General features: G+C 43.2%; 1 protein-coding gene across 1 annotated transcript in view; it reads right to left on the bottom strand.

Annotated features, from left to right (window-relative positions):
* Positions 1–4,124: 4,124 nt before the first annotated feature.
* SLC2A13 (solute carrier family 2 member 13) overlaps positions 4,125–27,679 on the bottom strand; it is a 67,507-nt gene continuing 43,952 nt past the window's right edge. The window contains exons 5-10 of the mRNA XM_049783811.1: positions 18,392–18,555; positions 16,228–16,348; positions 13,825–13,950; positions 9,802–9,923; positions 9,533–9,685; positions 4,125–4,496 (exon numbers count right to left, since the gene is read on the bottom strand). Coding sequence (XP_049639768.1) covers positions 4,270–4,496; positions 9,533–9,685; positions 9,802–9,923; positions 13,825–13,950; positions 16,228–16,348; positions 18,392–18,555 — 913 coding nt within the window. The 3' untranslated portion in view covers positions 4,125–4,269. The remainder of the gene's footprint in view (positions 4,497–9,532; positions 9,686–9,801; positions 9,924–13,824; positions 13,951–16,227; positions 16,349–18,391; positions 18,556–27,679) is intronic.

Genomic DNA, 27,679 nt, shown 5'->3' on the forward strand with positions numbered 1-27,679 from the left:
AATATACAGATAATTGATAGGGTACTACAGCCAAAATTGCTTCATTGAATTAGCTGAACATTACTGTACATCTAAGAACATCTGATAGAAAGTAACAGAAAGCAGGCCATAAAACTTAAGTCAGAGAATAGTTCTAGGGCTTTTGGAGAAAGCAGTACACATCTCTTTGTAGTATATAATATATTTTGCTACAAAGTGCCTATGATTTTCTGTTCCTGGCTTGGTATGTCGACTAACATTTTATTTAGATAAAAGCTCTAAATTAAGTCATTGACAATTTCTATAAATGGAGGTTGTTAGTTTTTGCATACATTTTTTTTTTTGTGGGGGAGTTGGTCATATCTGCTCTGGGCTTACTTCTGGCTCTGCATTTAGGGACCACTCATGGCAGGCTTTGGGGGCCATATGGGACCAGGGATCAAGCTCAGGTTGGCTGCATGCAAGGCAAGAGCCCTCTCCACTATACTATTATTACTCTGGTCCCATCTATAATCTTAGATCTCATGAGTAGGAACCAGCATGTAATAAAATACCAATCTTATTCTTCACAGTATGCTGATGAGATGGTCACTGTGGTCTCTACTTGTTCTCCAGTAGATGGAGCCATCAAGTAGTGTTAGCAGACTTTGCCTCTGTGCAATATTGTTAGCTAGTCTAGGGGCAATCTTTTTTTCAGTAAAGCTTTCAGAATCTATGAATTGTTAATAATTTCAACTTTGCTTTCTAATGTAAAACAAGAGGATAAAGTTGTAAACCTATTTATTTTTCCTTTGGATAACTGGATAAAATTACAGTAAGAATTAAGTCATTCACTTGGATAATGTCCCATTTTAAAGTGAATAATTAAAAAAAATCACATTTTTATTCTTCCACTGAAATATGTTCAGTGATTAAAAAATTATAATAAAGCAGTTGGTGATGTGACCTCCCCCTCCCATCTCCCAACCCCATGCTGCTTTCCAGCAGGGAAATGGTTATCACATGTGGCTGGGGACAACAGAATTTCCAAAAGAACTTTACTTTTCTTTGGGAAGGGAACCACCAAAGGAATGAAATCTAGGTGGTTGTTTTTCTTTTTCTTTTTTTTCTTTTTTTTTTTTTAATTTTCTACACATACACTAAAAATCACACTTGAGGTAATTAGTGACTGTTGGAAGTTATTTACAATGAATAAATTACTATTTAATCTTTGAAATCCATTGGTTTCTTCCCATGTGTTTGGATGTAGGAAAGATGCTGGTTTCTCGAGTCTCTCATAGTCCATCCACTTGAAAACCAGGGAGTCCAAGACCTCCCTTCACTGTCCTCTACAGGTGCCCTCAGTGGCATTTGTAGCATTTGTGGAAAGAAATACACAGTTTCAATTGAAACCTGTACAACTTCAGGTTTGATCTATGTTGATGATAGGGCAATATATCATAGATAATAGTTGAGGGAATGTTCTCAGATGGAATGTTTTCAAACTGAAATGGTAACCAGAGGTTCTAGACCCTAAAATTTTCTGGTACTTAAAAACTGCAAAACGTGGGCATGTGACTTAATACACTATATCTGTTTTATTTAAAAACAACACCCAGTTCAATTAGGTCCCTTTTCTTCAAGTTGTAACTTTTTAAAATTATAAATGTTAATTAACACCTTGCCTCTCTGTCATACTTCAGAGATACATGGAGTATTATCTTGGTCACTACCTAAGAAATAAATAGTCCTTTAAAGAAAGATTAAGGAGCCTCAGGGAGTTTTGTGGCTAATTTTCCCTGAAATCTTGTGCAATTGTGGAGGGATATAAAGTTAAAAATACCTTTCGCTATTGTCAGGGAGAATCAGCCATACTCTGGTTTAGAGTAGTAAAGTTATTGTGCTTTCAGCCCAGATGAGCATATAAGATAAAGTTAAGGCTGTATAGACAAAAACAAACAAACAAACAAACAAAATAGAATTGAGGCAATTGTTTGGCTAAACAGAAAAACAATTGTTTTGGTTTGGGCCACACCTGGTGGTGTCAGGCGTTCCTTCTGGCATTACTCAGGGGACCATATGGGATGCCAAGTATCAAACCTGGGTTGGCCATGTATAAGGCAAGTGCCTACCTACTGTACTATCTGGCCCACCCCACCCCCCAAATTTTTTTTAAAGAGAGTACTTCACTGAACTTTAACAGTTCCTCTCATATTTTGATTTGATAACAGTTCAATTTTACCTCCCTTTATGTGAAATATTGAAGATAAGAATTTTTGGTGGGATACAAAATATCAAGAGAATAGTTTTAATCAAGTAACATCTTTTCTGGGTATTCTCTTAGGACTCATCAAAACATTTAATTTAATAAAATATAAATATAAATTTATTATATGACATTATTTTGGAGGCACACCCAGATGTGCTGGGGGCCACTATTCCTGGCTGTGCTCAGGCATAACCCTTGATGAAGCTTGGGGAAAAATACAGTACAGTATTTCTCAGGATTGGAAGCATGCAAGACAAGCACCTTGGCCTCTGTACTCTGTCCAGCCCCTATTATGTGAAATGATTAAAAGTGAGAAAACATTTCTTCTGTGATTGAAAGGACTTCTGGCCAATTAATTGCCTATTTAAGCACATTGCTCACCCTGCATGGATTAAGAGAATGAACTCATTATATTTTGAGCTTTGATTACTCTGATGGGAACAAGGGCTGGAGAGACAGTACATCAGGTTGGGTACTTGCTTTGTGTGCAGCCAACTTGGGTTCTATCCTTCCACATAGTCCCCTGGGCAATCCCAGGAGTGATGCCTGAGCACAGTCAGGTATGATGCCCCTTATCCACTTTCCACCAAAAGTAAAATGGTACCTTGGACACTGGCAGAAATGCTGAATATCGAGAGAGCCACCTTTTTATTCCAAGGAATACCTTATTAGCTCTCTGGAGTCATGTTAAAATGTACCAAACCTAGGCATTTCTAATCAAGGTGACTAGTTTGTATTTCTACTTGGAACTAGCAAGTTAGGTTTGTAAGTAAATTTTGTATGTACTATATACTTCCTAAGAGCAAAAATTAGGTTCCTTTATGAATGAGCATTATTTTGATAAGACACTGTAGGAAAGTGGGAAGTTGGCATTTGAAAAAATGTGCTACATAAGAATAATTGGTTTCAACAGAAAAACCCCAATTTTGATAAGAAAAGTATTCAAGCTGAGTATGAGAAAAAGAAACAGATAAAACACATTTAAGAACTTTCCTCCCTTGTTTTTTAAGTTATTAGAGAAAGGGAGAGTAAACAAAATAAAAACCAGTACTAATAAATCATAAATGTGACAATTCTTGTAGGATGTTCCGAAAACAGTCAGAAGAAGCCCCACTATCGATTAAATATCAAAAGAAGCAGGATTACTTCTGCCTCTAGTGTTCTTGTTGGTGTTGTTTTCTACTTCCACAAATCTAGCAAAAGGACAGACGTGACTGCTAGATGCTGTTTCTAGAGCACAAATGAAGGCACAGATAGGACTCCAGAGTCAGGAATGAAGACATGCTGGGCATGGACACAGATTGGCTCTGAAGTACAGATAAAGATCTGGCACTATTTTGTGTTTACAATTAAGTGTTTACTTCAATCAGAAATCCTTAAAAATCTAGCAATAAAAATACTTAAGAAAGCTTGCTAAGCTTCTCTGTGCAAAGTTACACTTCTCACTGATGCAAAAAATATATAAGAAAATAATCCTTCAAATACCGGCTTTTTAAAAATGTCCAAAAGAGTCCATGAAGCTTCTGAAGAACAGCCAGGTGTGAACTGGAGAAAAAAACCAAAATATGGAATTCAAAGGAGACGTGGACAGTGGTGCCCTACTCAAAGGGATTTTTGAATCTGCTGCTGCTGACGGAATGGCACTTTCTAACAGCCGCTCCTACAGTCAGCTACTTGTCCTTAGAAAAATGCTGGGGCAGAAGGTGATGACATGATAACACTTCTGGACCATATTAGCACTGACTGTTACACTAATAGCTTTATGTGGGTCTTAGGAAAAATGGGTGTCACCGAAGTCACTGGATACAATATTCATTTAACTCAGGGAGGAATCACATTTGTTCTAGATTATTTAGTTTGAAATCTCTGCAAATATTATTTCTATATTTGTGTGTGTCACACACACAAAAAGTCAGTTGTCACTTCCTCCTGAAGTCATTCCAGTGGGGTAGTGGGAAGAACCAGATTAGAGGGAGGGCAGTGAGGCTGCCGGCTTGCTGCTCCCCCCAGGCCTATCCGACAAGGACATCGGCCAGCAGCTGCTACTCCACATCAGAAGCATCATTGTCAGAAAGATGATAGTTACTTCCCTTCACTCGAATATATTCAATGTACCTTCCTTCTTCAGAATCGGAAGCACCACACGTACATAGCCTGTGGTCAAAGAGAGATTCAATTTCCTCTAATTTTTTCCCCTTGGTCTCAGGAAGGCAGCCATAGACGAAAAGGAGTCCCAGAGCAGCAAATCCAGCATATAGGAAGAAGGCGCCTGCAAAGGGAACAGACGTGCATGAATAAAGCGGTGTTACTAGCCACTCCATTTAGAAAGGAGATGTCTGGCTTTTCTTTCTGGCTAGTCATGCATACCTGTGCCCTGAAAGAGAATCAGACCAAAGTGTCACTGTCATTGTCCTCATCCCATGAATATTAGGCACTTTAGCTTCCCAAACTCAGCTATATGCCAAGCCAAGACGGAAGGGTGCACTGGTGAAGGGTGCTGTACACTGTGTGACTGAAACTCAACAATGAACAATATTTTTTTTGTAATCACAGTGCTTAAATAAAGCAATTGAAAAAAAAAAAAGGAATGTTTGATGAGCTCAAAGGCAATTGCTTTGAAGGCTCTTTCCTCACTATCCTGGCAAGAGAATTTCTTGTCTTTACTTGGTTCACATGATTTGTTTACATTCTGCATGAGAGAAAATCATCTGGTGCTTGTCTTTCTCTTTCTGACATTTTACTTAGCATAACACCTCAAGATCTATCCATTTAGCTTCAGAATTTTGCTTACCATTTACCAGAAGGGCTGTAAAAAAGCTATTCAGAATCCTTTCTTATGATGTTATCACTTGTCCTCATTTACCTATACAGCCTGTGCCCCCACCCCCATTTTTGTTGTCTCCTACTCTGATGCTCTTAACTTCTCAGTTCAATTTAAGTGGTGTTTTTTTCCCCCCACAATGTAGTATTATGGAAAGTGGATAGTATCACTCCCCTGGAGGGACACTGAGCTAACCCCTCTTCCCCCCAATATCCAAAACTTTGGCGGTATAGACCAAAGAAGTCTAGGAACCTCTGATGTAGAACTCTTCCTAGAGCAGGTCTGGTAGCAGTGGACTTTAATTTTTGTATATTCCTAAGTCTGGGTAAGTCTTTGTTTCTCCATCATATTGGATAATTTTGCAGGGCAGAACACTGTTGACAGATGGTTTCTGTCTTTTATCACATGACCACACCTTTCTCCTCTCCACTGGCCTGAAGGGCTTCTGCAGAGAAATTGGCAGCCTGTACATTATATAGGATCCTTCTTTGCTTTCTTGGTAACCTACTACCTTTATTCAAATTCTCCTGAAAGAGAAAACCTCTTGTAGAGTGTCTTGACTTTTCCTAACTCTTGTTTTCTTTCTTCTTCCAATTCAGTCATTGCTAGTTTGTCATCCTTTCCTGAACAAGATAAAGAAGCCTGTTTATCATTGCACATGGTGGGGTTTTATGTGGTTTTGGGCCTGATAGAGCGCAGGGATTATTCCTGGATCTTTCCTTAGAAATCACTCCCGGTGGGTTCGGGGGACTATATGGGAACCTGGGTCAGCTGTGTTCAAGATAAGCACCCTTCCCACTGTACTATCGCTCTGGTCCACCATAATATGTGGTAGCTTCAACTCAGTACTTAGTAAAGAACTTCATTTCTTTTGTGATTCATTACTTTACATTATGTGCTTATGTACGGTTCTACATGTGACTGGGTTTCCTATGGGTGGGTTTTAAATTTTTATTATCTCTTATATCCCACAAGTTCGTATGTTTTTATCAGGGATAGGTGGGGAGGCCTGATGGTGCTCAAGGACTATTTCCATCTGTGCTCAGAAGTGACCCTTTACAATGCTCAGGGGACAATATGTAGTGCTGGGGATTCAAACCAGGCACATAAAAGGCAAGTGCCTTCATTCTTGAACAATCTCTCTGGCCCCCAACTCCATATCTTCGCATTGGATTCCCAGATATTTATTATTTTTGTTCTGCATCTCCATTTGGTTGTGATTCTTTTTCTTTTTTGCTATTTTTAGACTACATCCAGCAGTGTTCAGGGTCCTCCTGGCTCAACACTCAGGAATCAATCCTAGTGGTACTTGTAGGACCAAATGATATGCTGGGGACCAAACCCTGTTAGCCATGTGTAAAGCAAGCACCCTACCCACTGTACCAACTCTGTAGCCCTCAGGTGATTTCTAAATTAGCATCCAGGGAAAGATTTTACTCTGGGTGCAGATTGCCTTCTCTTCCAGTAGATGGCATTGTGGCTTTAGCTTTGGATGCTTCTTTTCTATATGAGGTTCTGTGGGAGGCAAGGAGAGGCACATGGGGTAGCCTTCTCCTTTGTCACAGCCTGGGAGGGCAGACCGAGGTTTATAAGACTGTGCCATTTCTCTGCCATGCCTCTGAACATGAACAGATCTTGTTTTCTGCACAAAGCCTGGGTCTTTGGCCCTGTCTCTGGGCTTCAGGTTACTGGCCAATAATGACACTGATCTCAACCTCTCTAAATGCTCCCTTGGGAAGGAGGCTCAGGGGGATTGAAGCAGTTCTGAGCATCCAGCTTTGGCCTTTATTGATTCTGCTTTGCAGTTTGCTGGATGACACTTCACCCCCCCCCCCCTTTGTCTTTGCTCTACAATCCTGCTGGACAGTAGATAAAGCAACTGTGTCATTTCCCTGGTTTCATCCACTTCCGGACATCCCTCGCTCCCATCATTCCCTCTAGGCCTGAAAGCATGTGGGTAAGTTCAGTATTCACAGGTGATGAGCAGCTATGCTATGCTATGCCATGTGCCTTGGAGACGTTTTCTGGTTTGTGCTGAAATGCAGGGTTTCTTGTAACATTGTTCCATCGCTGACAATCTGTTCTGGGCCACTCCTGCTGGTACTTGGTATCCTGTGGGACCACAGACTGAGCAGGGCTGGCCATATGCTCAGCAGACGCTTTAACTCTGTTTTCTCTCCAGCTCCAACACTGGCATTTTCTTATACCCATTCACATTCTGCTTGAGTTTTTGTTTCAAATTCTTCCCCTCAAGGAGAGGTATGTCAAGTGGATTGATGATACAACCATCAACAGATAAACTAACATGGTTAAAAATTGACCCCATACTGGGGTCAGGGGAGAGTTCCCAGAGTTAGTATGCTTTGTGTGCTCAAGCCCTGGATTCGATCCCCAGCACATGTTCTCCTGAGCACCACTGGTGGTCCAAAAACCCTGAGCCTCTAGTCACAAAAACCATAGAGGTAAGAGGAGAAATGGAATCTTTGGCAGAAAGGAACAAAGATGCAATGGTGAGAACACAAAGAAAAAGTATAGAGGGAACAACAGATCAGACGAAACATGGGTCACTAACCCCAGATCCCTAACTGCATAGAACATGGAAGAAGTCATCTTCTGAATTGAGGGCAGGTGACAGCCTGTGTCAGTGTGAAGTTCCTTCCTATCAACTGGTAAGAAAACTCAGAGAAACTCTCAGCTTCCCATGGCCAAGTGTCATCTGGGGCAGTGAGACCCTGGAACCCAAATCAAGCAAACACTGGCACAGCCGTGATCTGGAGTCTGGTGGCTCAACCAAAGGGCAGCAGCCTTGGACATGGACCACATGTTCAGGAGGGCTTGTCCGCTGTGCAGTATCCTTCTCCACTACTAAAGGAAACGAGCTGGGGGGCCCTGAGCAGAGTTCACAAGATAGCTCTTCTCTGCAAGAGACTGGCTTCCTGGGCCTGTCACGCAGTCCCACATAAAAGCACCTTTTACTGAATTACACATCGTGGGGTAGCATCAAAGACCTTGTCTGAGCTGATTTCAGTAACTCACACAGACTATTTTTCATCTATTCAGACAGTGAAGTGGAATAATGCTGACATTTTCATGATGTTTTTCCTAAAGACATTAGTGATGGATATTTCTAAACAGTAGTTTAGGAAGAAATGAAAATCTGGGACCCATGAATTACAATGAGAAACATTAGGGTGCATATTTATGGAATCAAAATCAGGGCTATAAACATAAATCATGTATAAATCAATGTGCAGATTCAATTGTCATAAAGACACCCACAAACAGAGTAAAACTAAACTGAAACTGTTCTTCCAGCCAGCAGTTAACATCAGGGATTAAGGCACAATGGTAACTAAATTTATTACAAAAGCAAAAAAACTACTTAATACGTGTTTCTGAAAGAAGTTTACTACATACTACTTAAATTTTAATTTATATGTGTTAACATCAATCAAAGACTTGCTCTATTAAAACCTGACCTTGCCGACTTTCATTATGTGGTCTAAGACTTTCTATAAAGAAGATTACTTCCTCTGAATATTAGTCCATAGTTAGGTATTCATAAGTAACTAAGTACTCTTAAGACATCAAATTCTGAGTATTTATTGTAATTATATCACAAAGATAAGGTTTTAAAATTAAAAAACATTTGTCAAATGGTAAAAGATTTAAACATCCTAAATCAGGAGTCTCAAACTCAATGTAGCTGGGGGCCGCAGGAGGCAAAGTCGAGGTGATCCTTGAGTGCAAAGTCAGTAGTAAGCCTTGAACATTGGGGGGTGTGACCCAAACAACTAAAACAAAACAAAACAAAACAAAAAAAGATTCCTCTAGGGCAGGGCCACAAAATGTTGTATGGAGGGCCTTGAGTTTGAGACCCCTGTCCTAAATATTTCACATGCCTTTCCATAAAACTATTCCTAACAACCTGAGTGGCCTTGACTGATGCCTGTATAGAGAAGATGTGTGGCAAACATACATACTAAATACTACTCCACCATTTACAGCAACAAAGGGATTTAGTGAAATAACTCATAAGGTTCTTAGAAAGACAAACACTGGTTTCACTGAGGGGAGAAACAAATGATGAAAACAAGCATCTGGATTCGAAGACCAATTAGTATTACCGAAGCGAAGGATATGGGGTGGGGATTGGGCTTGATCTGGAAGAGATATACACAGGAATCCTGTCGGATGTTGTGATGCAGGAAAACAGCAGAAATGGCATTGTGATTGCACAACAGTTGTTTATAGTTTTATAATTAAAGGATCATATAAACAATGGAAGAAAGACCGACATGTACAGAGGAGAGGAAGAACAGATTTTCCTAGTGTATCTTCATATTTATCATTGGTCTACAAAATTCACCTGTTCATTTATTCATTTAAAACCTTCTGAGTATAACAGGCAGACAGGTGGAGAAAAGCTGCTATACCAGACCAAGAGCAGTGGGAAAATCTAGGTGGGAAGATTTTCTTCTTACCATAGTATGTAAGATACTCTGCTGTGTGTAAAAATGTCAGCGACACCAAGACATTGAAGATCCAGTTTATTCCAGATGAGCAGGCATTTCCCGTGCTTCTTGCCCAAAGAGGATAGATTTCAGAATTTACAGTCCATGGCATTGGCCCCATTCCTGAAAAAAATACATGCTCGTCTCAGTAAAGCAAGTAGAGAATTTGAGAAACTGCATTTTTTTTGCGTCTAAAAAGAGTGCATTTAATTTACAGTAGAAACAAATCCTTTGTTTACCAGGTGCAAAGAAAATAAGATATAAAATGAGGCCCAGAAGTGCAGTCCAGGAGTAGGGCGTGGGGCAGAAATTGTAAGCCCAAAATACATCTTCTGCTTTGAATTTGGTTTCATTTGCACACCTGGAAAAAAAGCAATTAAGTAATTAACTTAAGTATCAATTAAGTATTAATTATTAATATTAAAATTAACTCAGTGTTTCATGTATAGTTACATAAGCTCAATGTGATTATGTTGGTTTTATTTGAAAATTCCTTAACTGTCACTAGAGAATAGGGTCCAACATATTAAAAATTCAGATAATGTTTTATACTGCATATAATACGATGACAGTCCAAGACACATCAATTTAAACAGAAGATTTCATGTGTCCCTGTACCCAGTGAGAGCTGGAGACTTTTCCAAACCTACCCTGACAATGGCCACCATCCAGGGTTGGGTATCCCACCCTGGCCCGTGAACAGGTGAGTCGCTTCTCGCCCCTGGATTTGCCATAATCTCTGGCACCCCTAGAAGGCACCGTCCCTGCTCCTGGCATAAACCAGAGTGAAGGCAGCATCAGGACATATGCCCAGACTGTTGGGTTCTTTCCAGGATGCCTCAAGTAAATGAGCACCAGCCTATAGGTGCTGCCAGATCCAAACTGCCATCGCACAGGGCCATCCCATCCGGGAGAGGCCGTCTCATCTGGCTTACCTCACTGGGCCACCGGGTGACTTCTCACACTTCAGAAAGGGAATGCATGCTCCACTGCCAGAGGGTCACGAAAACAAACGTGGGTGGAAGCCAGCCCTGGGCTGCCCTGCAGTTTACTGTCTAACCAGGGTCGTCCAATAGCATGTCCAGAGCCTTGGGGCCCTACAGATGGATATTCCTGGCCTGGACAGAGGAGTGAAGTACACAAGGAGATGGACACCCACTGCTAAGGTGCTTTTTGAGATGTTCAGCCGAATCATCATCTGTAGTTGTTCCTGTGAGGAAAAAATGGGGGAACCCCAGCTTCTGTGACTTCTGTGTTGCAAAGGGAATTGCGTGGACTTGGTTTGAAAAGCAGAAACTGGGCCAGAGAAAGATCGTGGAGGTCCAGTGTTTGCCTTGCATGTACCCAACATGGGTTCAACCACATATGATTCCATCTGGACCCTGCCAGGAATGGTTCTTGAGCATAGGGCCAGGAATAAGCACTGAGCATCACCAGACAGAACCAAAAACAAGGAGAAAGAAAAGAATAGAGTCCATCTGAGAGACAGGAACAGAAATACACGCCTGTGTGACAGACTTGCCCAACTCTTTCTGGGAATGGCTCTGAAGACCCAGGGGTCACTAAGGATTCCCACAAGATAGGGATAAGCTACAGAGTGAGATGGGAGCCCCAATGAGATGGTGACAATTTGAGTCAGATACAGGAACCCCCCGAGAGGGGGCTAGCCTGATGGAAAGACCGTTCTTATTTCTGCTTATTAGCCCTGGGGACACAGGCGAATCTAAAAGTGGTATCACATTCCTGTTTTGGACTACTTTCAAAATACAAATATGATAGAGATGGGGAATAAAGAGCTTCATTAATAATAGGCATCAGAAGGTTATTTCCTGTTCTCAGTTCAGGCTTTAGGAAGCTGCTGTGAAAGATGCACCACGTCCCTCAATGTGGGGAATTGTCCTTGTCTGTACACAATCACAAGCACGTTCAGAAAGACAGAGCTGTTTTGTGACAGGAAGGAGTCACTGCACCATTTGAGCAGGCCAGGAAGACAACAGTTTCACCTTGTAGCCCTCTGCAAGGGCACTTGCCACTGTGTGACCTGTCACTCACTCACTCACTTGGTAGGACAAACCCCCTGCAGAGGAGTTCAATAAAACTACACCCAGGAAATATTTGTGGTTAAAATAAACAAACAGGGACCAGAGAGACAGCATGGAGGTAAGGCGTTTGCCTTTCATGCAAAAGGGCAGTGGTTCGAATCCCGGCATCCCATATGGTCCCCCGTGCCTGCCAGGAGCAATTTCTGAGCGTGGAGCCAGGAGAGACCCCTGAGCACTGCTGGGTGTGACCCAAAAAACAAAAACAAAACAAAACAAAAACAAAAAAATAAACAAAAAAGCCCCAAAACTATACTCAGGAAAGGAAAAGAGCTCACTCATGAACAGAAACAATATTCCTTATTGCTAATTTTAACAGGCAGCCATGCCATCTAAGCAAATGTATTCAATTAAAAGTGTGTCTTAAAGGGCCAGGGACCAGGGTTTGCTATTCCTGTTACAGGCCTGGCCTTTCAAGCAGCCACATGACGCAGAATCCTAAACGGCTAGCACAGCAGTTTCACTCTTAATGATGTTGCAAGTTAAATTGTAAAAGAAAATTCTGCATCAAGAAATGGAGCTGGCACTTAATGGCCGGCCACACTCCTAATCAGAAGCTTCGCTGCCATTATGGGGGGGGGGGAGATAATTATGCTGTTCTCAAGTGTTGTGAATTATCAAAGTTTCATTGAAAATGAAAGAAGCTGAAGAAGGCATTGCTTAGAGAATCCCACATGCGGGTGGCATGAACTCCTACACCCAAGAAAGGAGACACGTCTCTACGGAAGCATGAGATGGGCGCAGAGCCATCTGGAAGACAGAGGGTTGCAGGCTCAGGCAGGGGTCCTTTGAGGGATTAGCAATTAGGGATGGGGTCACAGTTTTGAACTACCTGGAGATGAGTCCATGGGCTGAGGACAGCAGAGAAAGCTAGAACCACATCTGTCCCTGCTGCAGCCGCTGGGTCAGTATCCAGGTGAGGAAAGGGTGCAATAGACAGAACTCAGCCTTACGACTCCTGGGAGGGACAGTGGCAATGGCTTGAACACCAAGAAGGCCAGCCCATGCCAGGTCACTGGCAACATGAAGGATCCAAACTAGAAGTTCCCACCAAATCCTGCTGGTGATGTGGAAAGGATCACTGGTTGTAAGGCTACTGTGGCTAAAGAATGTTTGGGTAGGAGGGTTGCAGTTCAGTAATCTTACCAGAAAACAACTCGTGAGGTCCTGGAACATCCCCCAACACCTGTGTTTTAGAAGGGGAACCAAAGATAACATTCAAGGAGGCAGCAAAAGTACTGACTGTCTTGTGGACAAAGGAACTGCTGGCTCAGTTTCAAATTCAGAATCAGGATAACACTCCCCTGAGGCCTATCAAGTGGTCAGACACAGGCAGCTATGTGACATCAGGCTACACTCATCTCTTTGCTGGTGATGGAATGAACAACTCTGTCAGTCATTCCTCATAATTAGGATACTCTTTTGTTTGGGGGGGGTGGCACACCCCACAATACTCAAGAGTTTACTTCTGGATTTGCACTCAGAAATCACTCCTAGCAGACTTGGGGGACCATATGGGATGCCAGGGATTAACCCAGGTGGGTCCCAGCTTGGCCACATTCAAGGCAAATGCCCTACTGTTGTGCTATTGCTCCAGCCCAATAGGACATCCCTATCTCCAAATCTTGGGGCATACATATGCCAGCTGACTTAACTGTCTTGTATCCTTTGAAAAGTCAAGACTCTGCTAACCAATGGCAGCTCCTTTGTAGAATAAGGCATCCATAAGTGTAGGTAGGAGGCCATCAAACCCATGGAGGTAGTGGACACTATGCTCTACCTACACGACATCCAGCCCTTGAGCTGGAAGCCACTGATCGTTCCCTGACCCTGAACACAGGAAGCACAACCATCCTTCTAAGCCTGGAACTTGCATCCCACATACAGGGTCTCAGATGTATCCCACCACACTTCTCCGTACACACAAGAGCTACACTCTTGTCTGTTTTGCATAACACACAAGGAGCAAAATCCTTCTCCCTAGAATTGCAAGCTCCTATCCTCACTAGCAACAAGAGTCCTGCAATCTGGACCTATAGGTCACTGAGCAGATCCAAGTCAACCCACTGTATGCGCACGCGGTGTGTGTGTGTGTGTGTGTGTGTGTGTGTGTGTATGTGTGTGCGCGCGTGTGTGCGTGCTTTCACAAGGTTTGAGACTCACCGGCCCCAGGCTGCCTCGGTGGTTGATGCCTTGTTAACAGGGTCACAGGAAGATTCAGTGATGGTGGATTTGTTCATGCTGTAGCAGAAGCCACACTCGGGGTCCAGCATACATTCGTCACAGAAGCTGAAAGTAGACAAAAGGCTCAGCTGTGTCAGCAGGATGAAGGGCTGGTCACTGTCCCCAGGCCTGCTCCAGGGGGCTGAGGGATTGAGGGACGAGGCAGGAAGAAGTGTATTGGGCAGAAGGCTGCTTCCTGCACAGCTGGAGAGAATGTCACCCACTTACTGGTAGTCTCCTCTGGACACATGAAGGTGGGGTGGGAGAAAGATGGGGTGGTGTGCTTCAAGTGCTCCCTAAGACACAAACCTCAAAATATACTCTCAGTTGCCTCTTACTTGTGTTTTTTGTTTGTTTGTTTTTATTTTGGGGCACACCCAGCTATGCCAGGAGTTACTCTTGGCTTTGCACACAGGAATCACCCTTCATAGCCTCAGAGCACCATATGGAATGCTGGGAACTGAACCCAGGTTGACTGTATCTAAGGCTACTGCCCTGTCCACTGTGCTCTCACTCTAGCCCTTGCTCAATATTTTAAGTCAAATGTTACCAGTTACCTCCATGTAAAACTTCTCTACAAACAGCCACTTCCAGGTTATGATTTCATTTTGAGACTACATCCAGCAGTGAGTGCTCAAGGCTTACCCTGACTCTGTGCTACTGGGGGGGACCATCTAGGGCAGGGGTCTCAAACTTGCGGCCCGTGGGCCATTTGTGGCCCTCCATACAACATTTTGTGGCCCTGCCCTAGAGAAATCTTTTTTTGTTTTGTTTTGTTTTAGTTGTTTGGGTCACACCCCCCAGTGTTCAAGGCTTACTACTGACTTTGCACTCAAGGATCACCCCGACTTTGCCTCCTGCGGCCCCCAGTAAATTGAGTTTGAGACCCCTGATCTAGGGTATCAGAAATTGAACCTGGGTCAGCCTACCCACAGTACTGTCTCTCTAGCACCACTCACTTTAAATAAGTCTACCCCCATCCTGAAGCAACCCAAGCCCTTTCTGAGGCTGCTGGGAACCTGTCAATCAAGAAGGCCATGGTGCCTTTATCCTCCCCTGCCACTGTGAGGAGTGACCTGGGGCAGAAAGGCCAGTATGTGGTGTTCAGCCAAGACTGCAGCCTGTTGGGAGGGAAATCTTTTCTATTTGGAGCGACTTATTTATTCTTACCCGGGAGGGGAAGCTAATACTATTCATTCTCAGGCCTTACCCGATGACTGAAGACTTGGGGAAAGTATGTCACTTTTGCCTACTTTTGCCTGCTACCCTCTATTGGAACCCTCCTCCCAATGGCTCATATACTTCTAGGGTTCCCCTTGTTCTGGACTCTACCACTCCATCCTGAAATCCTCCTCCCCCTGGTTCTCTCTCTATGGTTACTCTGATTTTTTGCTCTTTTCTCATAGGCCTGGATGCCTACCATGTTGTCAAGTTTTCGAGAACATAAAGCAAACAGAGTTTGCCTATTTTTGAGGAGTATTCCTCAAACATTTTTTGAGGAGTATTTTCTGAGGTGAACGCCTATTTTTTTCCTCAAAAATGCAGCAATTTCTATAAAAAGTCAGAGAACATGTCGATGAAGGGGATTGTTACCCAAAAGGGCCATGTGCATGCCAGATACCATGTCTAGTCACTGCCCCATACTGTGCACACCCTCTACAAATGATCTCTTCCCCCACTTCACTTTACATTTTTCGATCCACTTAATGTTGATTCTTGCTTCTCTCAACTGCATTCATTGATCCATTCAGTTAGTCAAGCCTGTCCCCACTGCTCTCTGTGTTTGTTCTGGGCTCATCTGCCCATGCGCATGCTCGCTTCAACAGGGTCACACACCTCTTCCTCCTACCAAGTATCTCCAGCTCCCAGGATGTTCTCTCAGAGGACACTTGCTAGGATTCCACCAGCACCTGGGTCCCATCACTGAAGAAGCTCCTGATTACCCATGGAACGCACATGCCACTGGGCCAGGCAATACCTGTCACTGCCCCCACACTACCTCATATGGGCTCCATAGCAACCTGGCTACTTCCAGGCTGGGCTCACAAGTCCATTTTCTTGAGCACCTACTCTCTCCTGATGCTTTCTCTTCCCTCTGAGGGTCTTCTGCTCCCTGGGGTGTGTGTGTGTCTGAGCCTCTTCCTGGAAACGTGCTCCCTTTCTATCATCTAACTCTTGGGGCCTCCTTTGTCATCCTCTCCATTCTGGAACCCTCCTCTCTATGGTTGCTCTGATTTTCTGCCCTTTCCTCATAGGCCCAGATGCCTAGCATGCTGTCAAGTTTTTGAGAACATAAGGCAAACACAGAGTTTCCCCATGTGGGTGAGAAAGCAGAAAGCTCACCTGTATCTTGTACAAGAAGCGTTCTGGCCTGTAGGACCCCCTGGCTTGAGAGTGACATGTGGCGATACCTGGGCAGACAGCAGAAACCCCAGAGCCAGGACAATGAGCGCTACAGTGGTTCCTGGAAACAAAAAGAGTAAAGTATTTCCAGCCCTCGAGATTGCTGATAACCTTCATCTGAGTGGACTGAGTTTGGTGAGCTAGGTTTCTGAGAGTTGCTTCTTCACTGGGTTCAAACAATGCTTCCAGTCTCTGTGCGGGTCCCCAGGGAAACTCACTCCACAGAGACCAGAGTAGACTCCAGTGTTCACCTCTGTTGGCTGACCCAGTTCCAACACTGAGCCTGCAGTGCAGGCACCCTAATTGCAACTGCAACTGATCCAGAAAGACCCAACCAGGATAAAGTGAAACCAACATGGCATGTCAGTAAGAGCTAGAAGAACATTTATTTATTTAGGGTTTTTTTTTTTTTTTTTTTTTTTGGCCACATCTAGTGATGCTCAGGAGTTACTCCTGGCTATAGGGACCATATGGGATGCTGGGGATCAAACCAGATCCGTCCTGGATCTGCCGAGTGCAAGGCAAACACCCTACTGCTGTGCTATCGCTCTGGTACAGAACAATTTTTTATTAAGGAAGAATCATAGTTTCTGAAGATATGTGGGTCAGAAATGAAATGGGTCGATCCACCTTAGTAGTATCTGGGTGAAGATGTCTTCAGTATTAAGGAACAGGAATAGAAATTATTTCTAGCACATAAAAAAAGTTCAGTTTGAGTCCCTGAGAGACATTCTGATGGGAAATAAACTTTTCAGATTTCAGACTACTGTTTTGGCCATAGTGCAGAAAGAAAAGAAGAGCATATACACCAACATTAATGTTCATGCTGAGTGGGGATTTAATACTTAACATATGGGATTTATACTGTTCACAATGAAGTTTTTATTCCTTATCCTGGGAGATATTAAGGCAAAATCCTGGGAGATATTAAACCAAATACATTTTAAAGACAGTGGACAGAGATGATTCTAGATCATAGTAGGAGAGAAAGACCATGGCTCATGATGGGAGAGCAAGGATACTTGGACTGTGGTGAAGAAAGGATTCATGGATCACGGGTGGGAGAGCAGGATCCTCTGATGGGAAAAAGGGGATACCTGGGTGACACAGGAAGCCAGAGGGATCCAGGAGTAAGAAGATCCCAGAATCATGGTAAGAGATTTCTGGATCAAAGTGGGAGAGTGAAGCAATTTTGGTTAAAACAGAATTTAGAAATTTTCGTCTGGAAACTTTGTACTTGGTTTTGAGACCACACCTGACTCTGTGCTCAGGGATCAATCCTGGTCATGTTCAGAAGTTATATGAGAAATCGGGGGTGAAACCAGTTAAGGCAAGTGTCTTAACTCATGTACTATCATCTCTCTTGATGGTCCCAAAGCTTCGTATTTTAATGGAAAAAAGTATTCTTACTCTAAAATAAACGTAAAAGGAGCTATCAGAGGAAGGACTCTGCTTGTAAATTTGAAGTAGATTAGAAAGTTTTCCGATGTGACCTTATAAAAATGAAGATAGAGACAGGCTTCATTATGTCCAATGAGAAAGCCCATTTTAAGGAGAAAATAAAACAAGCAGACAGATTTTAAAGACACTTGAAAAACGAGAAACATTTTCTTGTTTACTATTGTTAACACATTTAGTCTAATCTTACTTTCTACCCTAAATCAGGGTCAAATTCAAAAGCAATCTGTGCCCGCTTTGTGATTTTTTACATTTTCTAAACATAGAAAATGTTCTGTTCTACTATGCCACTGCTGAGAGTGTTTTGGGAAAAAAATGTTCCAAGTTTACTTTTATATATTATCAAATTAAAAATCAAATAGGTTAAGATGTGACTTTATGAATACCAAGAAAGAACAAAATAAAACAATTATTCTGGTTACTTTTGTACCTTTGGGTAGAATTCAAAATAGTAAGTGCCAAATGCCATCCTTTACAAATTCAAATTCCCCTAATAGTTTCAGTATCATCACAGTCTAGTTGTATTTTCCTTTCCTAACCCAGACACAGTTCTTTGCAGAAGCTCTGGGTAGGAACACTCTAGTATGGCCTGTTGACCTATCATCCTAGAGACAAGCACAGGATAGAAACTGCCTCCTACACCCACCTGCCAGGCTCCCAAAGGTCAGCTTCCTGCGGCCCAGTCTCTCCACCAGCCAGACTCCCAGCAGCGTGAAGAGGAAGTTGGTAAAGGCAGTAATGGAGGCCAGCCATATGGCGAGTCTGTCATCCTCCACACCAGACATCTGAAGGATAGTGGCACTGTAGTACCTGTGAGAGAAGGATCAATAAACTGAGAGGATCTAGGGCCCAGGGACAGTGTTCATATAGACTAAACCAGGCAGAGGGAGCTGGGAAGAGGGGGAGAGACTCTTCAATCTCCTCAACTCATAGAACAACCTGGATAATTCACTGCCAAATTTGCTATATATTTTTTTTAAACATGTTTATTTCTTGCTCTGTGCTCAGTGTCTCCCACAGCAGTGTTTGCAGGATCCCACCCAGTTAACAGACACCCACATCTGGGAGAGGGAATGGCAGGACAGTGAGCACAATCAGGGAATTTGTGTGGAAGCAGCACCCACAATCTTGATGGCCTTCTCCAGACTCTCAGTACAAATGGCCTAATGCTCAGATGCTGTGACTTCACTGCACAGGGAACTGAACACATGGTTCATCTTTATGCATGTAGCAGAAGAAAAAGGAAACTTCTAGAAGGGCAGCAGAGCTGGAGAAAATACTGGAGTGAAGGCATCTGCCTCGCATTGGCCAATCCCTGTTTAATCCTTAGAACACACCCAGAGCACTGCCAGGAGCAATCCAAGCACAGTTCAGGAGTTGTCCCCAAGGCCTTCCAGGTACAGCTCCCATACTCAAAGGGAAAAAAAGAGTGAAATTCTGCACACAGAAGAGCATGTTACCCTTGTGTCATTCCTCACCCCTTTAGACTGAGGGTTCTTTCAACATGCTCTGATTAGAACAACTTGACAATCTGTGGCCCTAACCGTCCACCCCAGCCATGAAGCACTTTTATTGATACAAGAGGTCATAATATTTAGCAGGTTTGATATAAATGATTCTATATATACGATGTATCATCTGTGAACAGAAGCAATTTTATTGTTACATTTTTTTTCTGTTTTGGATTCTTCATTTCTTTTTCTTTTTTTGGGAGGTGGGAACATTTGGTGGCACTTGAAAGCCACTCCCAATGGTCCTTGGAGGACCATGAGGTGTTGTGGATCAAACCTGCAACTCCTACATGCAAAGCATACACTCCAGATCTGCGTACTGTCTTCCTGGCCCCTCTATTTTCCGTTTCTCATCTTATTGCTGTGGCTGAAACTTTCAACAGAACACTGAACAGAAATAGTAAACTAGACTTGTCTTCTTCCTTCGAATCAGGGAAAACTTCTGGATTTCCACCACAGTATGTGACACTCGCTCCGCTGGGTTTTTGGCAGGAGGAGCCTGAGAAGAATACAGCTCTGGGGACATGTGTCATTAGGATTTCAATCATATTTGAGAAGAGCAGGGTCTGTTGGAGGCATGTCCTCTTACTGACAAAGAAGTCTTCAGAATGCTACCTTCGCTACGGCATTTAAATAAGAGGACAGCATGTGTTGTGGCTTTCCCCAGGAATGTTTTGCCAACAGTACTGCCTTCAATGTTCGATGCTACCTTTTGTGCCATTGAAAGCCTATGAATATTAATATTCTGAGACTCTGCAGAAACAGAGTCAGATAAATCTCAGGAACAATCATCGATACCTTTTTTAATCTTTTCAGTGTGAAGAAAAACTGTCCTGCTACAAATTAAAACAGCTGTTAAGGCACTAGCCTTTTATTAAAGCTCCCAGTAAAAATCTCCACACTTCCACAGCAACTCCTCCCACTGCCTTTCACAGATGAATGATCCTTTGAGAGTTTTAATCAAAATCTCTTTGGCTCTGATGAGTAATAATTTCTGCTAAATTATATCTGGCACCAACATTATATTTATAATTTTATTTTTCAAGTGAAATCAAACAGTTGATTAAGATTATTTTTTTTTTTTTTTTTTTTTTTTTTGGTTTTTGGGCCACACCCGTTTGACGCTCAGGGGTTACTCCTGGCTATGTGCTCAGAAATCGCCCCTGGCTTTGGGGGGACCATATGGGACGCCGGGGGATCGAACCGCGGTCCGTTCCTTGGCTAGCGCTTGTAAGGCAGACACCTTAGCTCTAGCGCCACCTTCCCGGCCCGATTAAGATTATTTTTATAATCTGAAAAGCATCTTCAATTCTAAAGATACCTCCGTATTATCAGTACAGAGAGACTTGCTAGGTAAGCAAGCTCCGTTCTTCAAGCACAGGCCTTTGCCAGTTGCCCTTAGGCAGTAAGTACAAGACTCATGGATAAATGATGAGGTGAACTGTCATCTCTATTTGCCCAAGTAGGTAAGTGTGTTGCTTAAATTCCATCGCAATAACCACCCTACGACTCTTAGGAGATTTAGTGTGTATGCATTAACACATGTCACATGTGCAATCTGCTATGTATTATTGGGTACCTTCCTGTGTTGTTTTTTTTTTTACCCTGGAAACAAATGCTTCATTTCATTGGTTTCTGAGATAGTTTGGTCTATTTTTTTGTGTTTTGTTCTCTGGGTCTCTGCTCTATCCTGTGTTGCCAGGCAACCAAGAGGCTGAGGCTGGGTAGTGGCCGAGAATTCCAGTTGCGTTGATTCATGCCAAGTAAATATTAAATAAATTACTAAAATTCTTATAAAAGTAAGAGTTACTTAAACAAAGGGGGGTGTATGTTCTCTATACTTATTTTAAAAGAAGGTTCATATAGTAAAGTTGGCTTTTTTACTTCCCCCGGAAGCAAAGGATACTCAAAAGACAAAGAAAGTATGATAAACCTATTTTTTTTCTATTTGGGAATAAAAATGCATATTTATTGCATAGTTTTTACAAAGGAAAAAGTCACTGCTTTGTTTCTGCCTCTTATTTAGATTTCTTCCATGGTCTATAGTGAACTATTTTGAAAGAGAAAATTGGAAAAGATATCCTATCCTCAAGGCAAATAAGAAGTTTTACTCTATTTAAATACCATTATATTAAAAGTATTATAAGTTGAAATTATTGCATTCCACTAATCCTTTGTGATTATCCTGCCAATTCTAAAAATTCATAAACCTGTTAAACAGGAAGTCATTCTATTCAGTTGCCTCATAAACTGAGCCAATATTAAAATATACGTTTACATATTCATAAAAATTCATCAGAAATAAAATGATGAAAGAACAGATAATATTTATAAATCATTTACAGACCTAGTGAACAGTTTAATTCTGACTTCCTTATTTAGCTTTCTTAATTGAGAAACATAAAATATTTATTCTGTGAGTTAATTTCCTATATAGAAGATTCCAAAGACTTATTCTCAGTATTAAAATTCAATACCCAGGTACAAAATACTCAATACCCAGGATGAGTTTTCTCATCAAAAAAGGAAGCCCAGGGGGCCGGGTGGTGGCGCTAAAGGTAAGGTGCCTGCCTTGCCTGCGCTAGCCTTGGACAGACCGTGGTTCGATCCCCCGGTGTCCCATATGATCCCCCAAGCTAGGAGCAACTTCTGAGCACATAGCCAGGAGTAACCCCTGAGCGTTACCGGGTGTGGCCCAAAAACCAAAAACCAAAAACCAAAACCAAAAAAAAAAAAAAAAAAAAAAAAAAAGGAAGCCCAGGGCTCTCAGTGAACCCTATAAAATTTGTAATGTGCCTGTGTCTACTAGCAGTAGGTTTCAGAAACTCTCTATGGTAGAGGGTGACATTTCAGTGAAATAGTACATGAAAGACCCTCGCTTTGAGTGCTAAGAGGACACCCCCAAAATATACCATCATGGAAACAGAAATAGACATATCTCACAACACAATCCTCTAGAAAGCCTCAGGACTGCTGCCTATGTCTTTACTCGCCATTACCTCAGCCTGATTGTAACTTTGCTCCAGCTCACATGGAGATGGGACAGCAATGTCGGGACAGGCCCTTGTCCTCAGAAACAAGAAGAGACTTGGCTCTTCCTGTACTCTTTTATTAAGTGTTTAGGAGCACCTTCAGGTGCTCCTGAATGCCTAGCTGGGCAGAGTGCAGGCCTGCTCCCCAAGAGACAAAACAGCAAGCGGAAGGTATGAGGAGGCACAGGAAGATACTGAGGACAATTCAGTCACTTCTGTGCAAAGACACTGGCAGTAAGAGGCAACTGATTGATCTGGTGAGATTGGAAGACTGAGGTGTAAGAAAGGGATTCACCCAGGAAATGTCTCTGCCCCAAGCCCAGACATGTCTCATGTTCAGATACCTCCAGGACAAAGACAAGTGACAGCTCTGCATTATTTTCAGGACTGACTTCAGTGACCATTAACACAAATACATTAACTACACCTCCAAATAAACAAAAGCCAGAAAAATCAACAGAGAAGGGAAAACCAAAGAATAGAAAATCATGCAAGAGAATTCTGTACCACTAGTAAGTCTGAGAATCAGAGGAAAGCAAACCTGAAGTAATAGATGGATCCCAGGAGCCCACCCCACTTGAGGTAACAAGCCAGGGCAGCAGGAATGAAGATCTTTACACACAGATGCCAGGATGGAAGGAGGCAGAACCTGTCTAGTATAGAACAGTAAGTATCTTACTATACAGAAACCACTCCAACCCCAGGTGAACCCCTCAGTGGTAGACCTGAGTCTGCCAGAGAAAGAGGCAGCGGTCATCAGAGTATTCAACAGTGTAATAGTATAATGGTCTTCAATAGTGAGGGAGAATATAAACATGCAGAATGAAATCAGGCAATCGAAAGGATGAAAGGAAGTGCACAGACCATCTGAATACTAAGGGACCAGTCAGAGACACCATCCAGCCACCAAGCAAACAGAACGATGGGCAGATGTGCATTCACTTGGAGCAGAAGGGTGTTGGCATGGAAGATCCAAAGGATGGCCATGGTGAAGAGTGGGGACAGCCAATCCACTACTATTTATGGCAGAGAAATATGAACAAACAACTACCACCAGCATAGTTTATCTGCTAACAAGTGAAAAAAAAAAAAGGCAAGTGAGGAATGAAAATAAGTCACAGCCAATATCTGACCAAATCAGAACAACTATATTATAGAAGTGATTTTCAGAGAACCCCCTTATCCCCTTGAGCAGGGAACCCCTCTAAAGGATAAAGAGACACAGACTCAGGAGAATGAACCCTCTGGGCAGACAGACACACAAGACCCTCCAGGAGGACATCCACAGGTCAGAGCTGATGCTGAATCTCATAGCCAAGGGGCCCTGCAGGCTCTAGGTCATGGAAGTTCATGAAATAAAGGCCTTTCCACAGGGCCTGTAGCCATACTGCAGTGGGTAGGGAACTTGTCTTTACACAGAGACCTCAGTTCAATCCTTGGCAGCCCTTTTGTCCCTAAGCCCTCCAGAAGTGATCCCTGAGCACAGTGCCAGGAAGACACACTGAACACAATTCAATGTGTCCCCACTCCCCACAAACACCAGGACAAAATGTTGCCATCAACTTTCAGTGAGTAATAGCTTGACATTCATTGTGCTCTTTCAGGGAACTTAAAAATAGCCAGAAAGTAACCAGGATTGATATGAGCATCACGCAGGAACAAGCACAGAATTCAAGGTTAAAAATACCAACACCATGCTGGCTCATCAAAGGGCTAGGAGTCATGATTAAAATAACCCAGTGACGACTCCAGCCCCGCACGGCCAGCGTCACGGAGAGACACTGGGAATCAGGGTGCATGTGACCTGAGCTTGCTAACTGGCTGTGAGTCATGGCTACTATCTGTGAGAAGAAGACTTGATGACATCATCAGTTCAGTCACAGAACACCTGCCTTCTAGTCCCAACTGTTTCCAAAAGTTTTCTGATCCCCCCCGCCCCCCCCCCCCGAGAACATTCAAAGCATTTTGCCTCTGGAGTTGAAAAGCAAATAAAAAAAAGAACTCAATAAAAATTCACTTTCTGGGAGAAATGAATCAACAAGGAGGAAAACCAAATATCAATCAAAAGAAACTGCAGGAGGACCATGTCTCAAAGCCTTTGCAAGCAGGTCAGTGCACTGTGCTGACAGAACATGTGGGTCAGCTCAAGCACTGAGAAAACCAGCACAGTGGGACAATATAGGCCAGCACACATGTCAATAGCATTGCCAGAACTTTTGCTTTGTCTGCTCCTTTGCTCTGCTGGTGGTGGTGGTGGTGATGGTGGTGGTGGTGGTGGTGGTGGGTGTTCTGCATTGAGGCCCTTTATAAACAAGAAAAAACGTATGTACACGCATTATTGCTGGGGAAATCACAAGGCAGTGTCAAAAAAACACCTTGCAGCAGTGTAGCTGAAGCCCCAGTCCTGAACTGGAACTGTCAGCTGCCAGTTAGACAGTCCCCGGCGTGCATTCGGCAACACTTGCTGACTGTCATCCTGTGATAAACAGTGTTGGCAGCAAAGGTTAAGGATTCTTTCCCTCATGTTGGGAGAGAAGCACTTGTAAGCTCACCTCATTTCCTCTAATATCTCCTGGAACCCATCAATACCACCTCAGCAGGCACCCTGATCCCAACATCATCATAAATTAAAAACACTCACTGGGAAAATGGTGACAGCATGGCCTCTGGGGATGTGTTTGATTCTAGGAGTGACACAACAGCCAGTTCCTGGGGAGAAGGAAATCTGGCACCTGGGTGGGAAGAGGAGGCTTTGTCCTATGTCCCTGGGTCTGTCCAGGGCCCAGGTAAAGCCAAGATTCTACGTAGGAAAGCCTGGAAGGCCCAGATTTGCTGTTGAGACATAGGTATGGCAGTCCTCTGTGGAAATAGCAAGCCTATTGCTGGGAGGTAACCCTGACTTTCCAAGCAAGTGGGATCATGGTCGCTAGCTGCTGAGGTGGTCTAGGCCTTCACATCCAGTCATCCCCACCCCTTCTGCAGATACTAGCATGAAGAGGGTTTGGCAGAGCCCCTAACAGAAGCTGGTTTCAGGGCTCAGATGTGGTAAGTTCCTGTTATAACTACTCAAGACTGTTCTGATAATATCTCTCAAGCCTCTGAATTCTGACAGGGAGAATCTTCCTCAACCCAGCTGAGCCTGCTGTGACACCTTGTCTTGTGGTTAGTTGGGGCTGACCCCCATAGTGGGAGGGGGTGTCCAGCATGGCCTGTGTGCCTGGCTGCCAGTGTTTGTCCCACTGACAGAAGCTCTCACTACTGCAAATGTTACCGCCCTTCCTACACTGTCTGAGGTGATAGAAAGGAAGGCTGCTCAGAAATGGGGCATTAGTTCAATAGGCAGAGTGCTTGCCATGCACATGGCTGACCTAAGTTTCATCCCTGGCACCCCATATGGTCCTCTGAGCCCACCTGGAGTTATTCCAGAGTACAGATCCAGGAATCATCTCTGAGTAGTACTCCTGGGTTTGCCTCCCTCCCCCAACCCCCCCAAAGAAGGCATTATTTGAGCTCCAAACAATAGACACCCATGAATTCTAACATAGGGCAGTCCATTTCCTTTCACTCTATTTTTGAATTTGCTTCCTGCCATGCAAAGTGGAGTTAAATATATTGCAACTTAGCTTCCATTTCCTATATCATGGTCTATTTTAGGAAGACCAGTCTTAACACTGTCCTCAAAATAAGAGGGGAGAAAAAAATTAAAAAAAAAAAAAAAGTACTCAGGGAGACAGATGCTTGAATGATCAAGTCCAGTGCTCATTATTCTCGGCGATCTAAAAGTGGACATAAGTCAGTGCCCACCTTGTCCTCTAAGATATGAAAGATGTGGTACATCTATTTACACCATGGCGTACCAGTCAGCCACCAAGAACAGAGGCATTCTGATGCCACAAGGAGAAATCTTAGAAACAGGAAGCTAAACCAAGTGAGTTGGCCACTTCTGTGGGACATCTACAACAGGTGCATGAAACAGGCTCTCTAGGGATCAAAGGAGGAGCTGAGGAGCTTTGCTCAAGGGGTATAGGGCCCAGTGATGGCGAACCTACGGCACGCGTGCCAGCTGTGGCATGCGAAGGCCTTGCAGCTGGCACGCAGAAAGGTCCGCAATTAAGATAGGCGGCGTGGTGGGAGGCGAGTGTGCCGGTGTCTGCTTTGCAGCTCACCTGGCAATAGGGCCAGACTGGCCACTGGGAGGACGTGCTGGCACTTTGAGGAAATTCTTTGGTTTTGTAAAGCAGTTTGGGCACTCGGGCTCAAAAAGGTTAGCCGTCACTGATATAAGCTGTCTGTGGTGATATAAAGTTCAGGAGAAAGAGGGGTATTGGTACTGGAGGTAATCTATTATAAAGCAAAATGTCATTAAATTGTACACTTAAAATAGTAGAAATGATAACTTCTTTAAAAAAAGTATAGGGGCCGGAGTGGTGGCGCAAGCAGTAAGGTGTCTGCCTTGCCTGCACTAGCATAGGATGGACTGCTGTTCAATCTCCCTGCGTCCCATATGGTCCCACAAGCCAGGAGCGATTTCTGAGTGCATAGCCAGAAGTAACCCCTGAGCGTCACCGGGTGTGGCCCAAAAATAAAATTTAAAAAATCCCCTGAAAATCAAATATATTACAGTAAAATATATTAAAAAAAAAACAAACATCCAAAACCCAAAATATAAAGGAAGCAAATATAGGAAAACAAATGCAAAAAGTTTCAATGTGTTAGCACTTCAACATCTACTCTACTCCCCCCAAAGTACTGGAATAATATAGCAAAATTAGCACATCTACCTCCTTTTTCATAAAAATAGGTAAGGTTTGTGGAAGAAGCACTTTAGCATGGGGCACAGGACCCAAGAAAGCAGGAAACTGATGAGTAGAAATCTATTATATGAAAGTCTAAGACCTAGGACAAGACATGCTAATCCTTTCCTAACTACCCTTTCACTTCTCCTAGTTTTTTGTTTTGTTTTGTTTTTGTTTTTGTTTTTGGGCCACACCTGGCAGTGCTCATGGGTTACTCCTGGCTGTCTGCTCAGAAATAGCTCCTGGCAGGCACGGAGGACCATATGGGTCACCGGGATTCGAACCAACCACCTTTGGTCCTGGATCGGCTGCTTGCAAGACAAATGCCACTGTGCTATCTCTATGGGCCCCAGCTCTTATTTTTAAAGTCTTCTATACTGCCCAGCAGCCACAGCCATACCTCACAGCCTATGTCATATTAACAGCCCAGTTTTACAGTTTCAAAACTTAATCTCAAGAGATGCCAAGTCAAAGAATCATTCTAATTCTACAGCTCTTGGAGCATATGGCACCTCCAAATTCTACAATATTGATAACTCAGTAGGAATAAAGCAAATTAAGTAGGAAAATAATACAGAACCCCACTAAGCTCAAT

Source organism: Suncus etruscus, chromosome 11 (genome assembly GCF_024139225.1).
Source record: "Suncus etruscus isolate mSunEtr1 chromosome 11, mSunEtr1.pri.cur, whole genome shotgun sequence".
Lineage (NCBI taxonomy): Eukaryota > Metazoa > Chordata > Mammalia > Eulipotyphla > Soricidae > Suncus > Suncus etruscus.